Source organism: Plasmodium reichenowi, chromosome 9, assembly GCF_001601855.1.
Source record: "Plasmodium reichenowi strain SY57 chromosome 9, whole genome shotgun sequence".
NCBI lineage: Eukaryota > Apicomplexa > Aconoidasida > Haemosporida > Plasmodiidae > Plasmodium > Plasmodium reichenowi.
Window position 1 is genome coordinate 583,085 of NC_033654.1, and position 5,950 is coordinate 589,034.

At 16.1% G+C, this 5,950-nt stretch overlaps 3 protein-coding genes across 3 annotated transcripts in view; 2 read left to right on the forward strand and 1 right to left on the reverse strand.

The window, feature by feature from the left end:
- Window positions 1-1,124: 1,124 nt before the first annotated feature.
- Window positions 1,125-3,200, forward strand: PRSY57_0913500 (hypothetical protein; the record flags this gene model as incomplete). Its single annotated transcript, XM_020114788.1, has 1 exon — window positions 1,125-3,200. The coding sequence occupies one exon, from the start codon at window positions 1,125-1,127 to the stop codon at window positions 3,198-3,200; it is 2,076 nt and encodes a 691-aa protein (XP_019970488.1).
- Window positions 3,201-3,955: 755 nt separating this feature from the next.
- PRSY57_0913600 (hypothetical protein) lies at window positions 3,956-4,672 on the forward strand (the record flags this gene model as incomplete). The annotated part of the gene is made up of 1 exon (XM_020114789.1): window positions 3,956-4,672. One exon carries the CDS (start codon window positions 3,956-3,958, stop codon window positions 4,670-4,672), a length of 717 nt encoding a protein of 238 aa, XP_019970489.1.
- Window positions 4,673-5,291: 619 nt separating this feature from the next.
- The window catches only part of PRSY57_0913700 (hypothetical protein), a gene marked incomplete at both ends in the record, with an annotated part of 1,331 nt that continues 672 nt past the window's right edge, over window positions 5,292-5,950 (reverse strand). The window contains one exon of the mRNA XM_020114790.1: window positions 5,292-5,761. Coding sequence (XP_019970490.1) covers window positions 5,292-5,761 — 470 coding nt within the window. The remainder of the gene's footprint in view (window positions 5,762-5,950) is intronic.

The window sequence follows — 5,950 nt, forward strand, 5'->3', positions numbered from 1 at the left end:
AAATATTTATAAATTTTTTTTTTTTTTTTTTTTTTTAATTTGATTATTATAAAAAATTTTTTTTTTTTTTTTATTTTTTTTTTTTATTTTCATTATATACCTTTAAAAAAAAAAAAAAAAAAAAAAAAGGTAACAGTAAATTAAAAAAGTAATTCATATATAAAAAGACATTTAAAATGATATAACTTCATTTTATAAAATATTTAAATGAAACAAAAATATTTTATCTTACTATTCCTTTTTGTTTCATTTGTGTTAATATATATATTATAATGTATGTAGTGCACACCTCTATATATTATATTTATATTTTTTCATTTTATTTTCTTTTTTAAATAATATATTTATAATTTCTAACTATATGATAAAAAATATATATATATATATATATACATATATACACAACATTTTAGATATATAAAGAAGTTAAATATCCAAAGCTATATAATATAGTGTAATAGTACCTAATTATATTTTTTTCAACATTCAAAACAATAAGAAAAATAAAGGAAATTTTCCTTATAAAATAGTTCTGTAGTTTCTTTTTTAAAATAATATATATGGTACTTATAATATAACAAGGTGTATTATTAAATCTGTATTTAAAAAAAAATAAAAAATGAACATTTGTAAAAGTATAAAATGTACTATATGTATAAATATATATAATATAAATAGTTACATGTTATAATTGTTTTCACACATTTAAAAATGTTATAATGCTTTATTTTTTTTGTACATAAAAATAACTCGAGCATAAAAAAAAAAAAAACTATGACATTTGAAATATGTTTAATACAAATAAATTAATATATATATATATTAAAAAACGGTTAAATCTTATTTTATAATCCTAGCGAAAACGTTCAATTTCTAAATAAATAGATTACAAACAAATAAATATTATATGTATACTCTTAATATAAAATGTTTGAGAGATCAAAATTTATAGTATATGATTTTTTTATTATTCATACATAATAGTTAAAAGATTAGGATTTTTTCGGAAGCATAAAAAATAAATATGAATATATAAAAATATAAATATATATACATATATTTATTTATATATATATATGTAAATGTTCCCATTTATAATAGACTCTTATAAAAACCTGGATAAAATGAAAAGTCAAATGAACGAAGTAAAATTAATATATAGAACATTAAGTGATCAATTTTTTGTTATACATAAGCCTGTAAATTGGACGTTGAAAAAAAAGAAAAAAGAAAAAAGTTGTCCTAATAGTAGTAATGAAAATATAAAAGATATATATGACAAAAATATAAATCTTGAAAAGAATAAAGTAACGATAAATAATAATAATAATAATAATAATAATAATAATAATGATAATGATAATATAGAATATATTGATTATAAAAGTACCCTGCAAAATTTAAGCAACGTAGAAAAAAATGCATATTTCTATACAAACTCTTCTTTATTTATGTATAATAATTTTAATACAAATACACATGATGAAATAGTCGAAAAATATTATGTTGAATCTATGTTTAAGGTTGATCAAAATAAAGATGATATATATTATCCATATAAACTACCTATATATATGAGTGGTCTTGTTATATGTTGTAAGGACTTTAGTATTTATAAAACCTTTGTTAAAATGATAAATCAAAATAAACTTATACGCAAATATAGATGTTTAATAAATAATCCTTTTGTTTTTGTAAATAATGAAATGGATAATTCAATTAATAACAATAATAATAATAATAATTATTATGAGGTTAAGAAAAAAAAATACACATATGAAAATGGAAATTATTATAATAATATGAATAAAGAAATATATAATCAAACAAGTAAAACATATTTATTAAATAAAGATTCTCTATATGCTCAAAAGAATATAAGTGATTTATTTCCATTTTATAATTTTTTTAATAATAATCCCTATTCATCAACCTACTGGAATTATTTAACAGAATTAAAATTAAATGAGTTAAATGATATAGAAAAAGGAAAAAAAAATACTATATATAATAATTATCATAATAATATTAAAAATTTTAAATATCAAAGTAATAAATTAACCGATAGCAAGTTTAAATATTTAAATGATCACAGTAAAAGAGAAGAGATTAAAAGAGATTATTTCATATCTACTCTTTTTAAAAAAAGTGAACCGATCAAATGTCTTAACCATTTTTATAATACATTTTTTAAAAATAATAATAAGGAAAATATATTAAATCTTAAAACTAATACACAAATAAAACAAAGAGATAATAAAATAATTAATAATAATGAAAACGTGTTAGATGAATTAGCACATAAAATTATATTGCACAATTCAAAGGATATGTTAAAAAATAATAAAATTACATATCCTTTAAATATTTTCTTCAATGAAGGAAATTTTTTCTTTTTTCATGATACTATAGATAAATATTCATTTCCATTTTCAATAATTTATAATATTGTAAATTATAAACATTATTTGGAAAATAAAAAATCGCAATATTTTAAAAATGATATAAATATAAATAATTATCTTGAAACATTTAAGGATATTTATTTAGTTGACTTTATTCTCTTAGATAATCCCAAACCAGATATCATTCGATTTTTTTTTAGTGAAATAAATACACCTATAATAAATGACAATATTTTTCAGATAAATATATTTAAAAAAGATATTATTAATGATCAAATCTTAAAAAATGAACAAATAAATAATAGCACAAATAACAATATTTCAAATATTTTTCATGATCACAATGTAGAAATTAATCATCATAGTATAGACAATAATGATTGTAATGTAATATACAATGAAAATACAATTATAATGAATAACCACATAAATAAAAAAAAACAACACTCCTCTTTACAAACACATAATCTACCTTTTGATACTTTTACCATACCAGGTAATGATAATAATCCAAATAATGTAAACACAAAAAATGAAATAAAAGTTAATTGGAATAATTATTTTATATACCAAGACAATAATCAAAATGAACATTTACAAAATGGTATAAATAATAATATATATAATAATAAAAATAATAATAAAAAAAAAAAAAAAAATAATAATAATAATAATAATAATAATAATAATAATAATAATAATTTATGCTTAGAATTATATCATTTACAATTTATTGATCCAATTAATAAAGATTATATTAAAATAGAAAATTCATTGTCTAATTCATGGCTATAAAAAAAATATATTCCTAATTTATGATTAAAAGGAATATATAAAACTCTGATCAGGAAAATGAAATATATACAAATAAATTCTTATCAAAATAAACCAATTTCATGGATCTAAAAATAATATATATATATATATATATATATATATATATATATATTTATTTATTTATTTATTTATTTTGCTTTTTTTTATTTTTTAAGGAAAATTAGTTAATTTTTTTTCATTTTACCTATTTATAATTTATTAAAAATTAATTATTTTATTTTATTTTAATTTTTAATTTTTTTTTTTGTTTTGAATTAAATATTCATAAAAATATAGAATATTGTTTGATTCATTATATATATATATAATATATATAATATTTATATAAATAAATATTTATTTATTTATTTATTTTTATATGTACATATGTAAATCAATAATTAAATTCAAATGATACATATATTTTATATATATAATAAATATATATATCAAAATTATTATTATATATTAAATATTTTTTTTATATTTCCTTTTTTTTTTTTTTTTTTTTTGAAAATAATTTCTTTATATATTTTTATTTAAAAAAAAAATTATACATACATATATAATATTATATATATCTATATTTTTTTTTTAAATAATAAAATTTTATATATAATATATTGTTATACAAAATGAATTAATATTATTATTTATTATTCCCTTTTTTAATAATATATTATATATATATATATATATATATTATTTTATCATAAATTGTTATTCATATAACAATGACAAAGTACATAAAAGAAAGAAGAAAATACAGAATTAATGATCCATATGATGAAAAAGAAAAAATTCAAATAAGAAAAGAAAAAACAACCACATTGCAAAATCAACTTAAAGAGAAAGAGAAAACACAAGAAACGAAGAAACACGATGAAAATAATAAAAGTAATAATAATGTTGTAAATTCTTCTGAAAGTTTTATGAAAATATATAAAAACATTTTAAAACAAAATTATCACGTAGAAAAATTTAAAAAACAAAATGAAAATATAGAAGAAAGCAAAAAAAAAGCAACGAGTAGGAAGAAAATTAAAAAACTAAATTTTAAATTGAAAAAAAATAATCTTATTGAAAAAGTAATAAAAAAAAAGGCTTTTCTAGAAGCTAAAAATACGGTATTCCCATCATTAAAAAAATATAATACAGTTCCTCATATTTCCAACAATCACAATATTTCACAAAATGATCATAATAAGAATAAACAGGATAAAAATATAAAACTTTTAAAACTTATAGAAAAATCAAATACGGATAATAACAACAATATTAATAATAAAAAAAATAACAATCAAAAATGTGATACAAAAAATTTAAATAATTCTAAAACGAATAAAGCTAATATTGTTAACCAATATGATGAAATAATTACTTCTAATAATTACATGAATAACCCCATTCAATTTGTAAAAAATATAATTCAACAACAGAAAAAGAAATAACCTTATTGATCATAAGAACATATACATATAATAATATGGAATGATAAACGAATATATAAATATATATTATATTTATATATTATGTGTCCACATGTAGGCTATCTTACTTATATACTTTTATACACATTTTTTTTTCTTTTTTCATGATTTGTCATGAACTTGGTTCATTATTTTTTTATGTTATAATTAAAATATATCACATTTGAATTTTTCTTTTTTAAATTAACTTATTTAATTTTTTTTACAAACTTTTTAATATTAATGTCAAATGTGTTTATAAAGGAAAAATATGTATATATATATATATATATACATATGACTATATATTATTTTCCTTTTTTTTAGATATTACATAAACAAAAAAAAAAAAAAAAAAGAAACGAAATAAATTTTTTTTTTTACCTTTAAATGGACGCACAAATACATATACATATACATATATATATATATATATATATATACATTTGTGTATGTTGTTATATGTATTTAATTAAAATGTTTTCATACATTTAATAGTATAATTACAATATGTATTTATTATATATATATATATATATTCATATTATTCAACGAAAATATTAAAAAAAAAGAAAAAGACTATTATAAATTTATTTACCTATTAATTTTTTATCTCCTTTTTTGAATTTTGATCTATGTTTTTATTAAATTTATTTCTAATATAGTTATTCATAATATTTTGTAATTCAATATTTTCCTTTAATCCTGGTTGTTCTTTTAATATTTTATCATCGATTTCTAATTCTTTTCTCCATTCTCTTGGTATTTCCACTCTTTTGTAATTTTTTAGTATATCTGGAATTTTATAATTTCCTTTTTGCATTTTCAAAACTTCGTCTCTTGCCTTTTCTAAAATTTCTTTTTCTTCAAGCAACAATTTCAAATATTCTGGCCTATCTATATATTCCAAATCAAAAAAATTCACTGGCAAATTATTATCAACAGCTATTTGTGCCTTTTTGGCAAGCTCATAATCAAATTCAACCATAGCATTAACATTTTCTTGAGTTAATGTTGCTCTTGGTCGAGTTATTAATCTCATTTCTAATAATTGAGATACTACCATAACACCTACAAGGAAAATAATAATTTATATATAATATATAAAATAATAAAAGAAAAGTTATATGCAATGTTGTAAGAAAAAAAAAAAAAAGAAAAAAAAAAAAAAAAAAAAAAAAAAAAAAAAAAAAAAAAAAATTTTTAAATTTAAAAATATAAAATTTATTAAAAATAATTTTTTTTTTTTTTTTTTTTTTT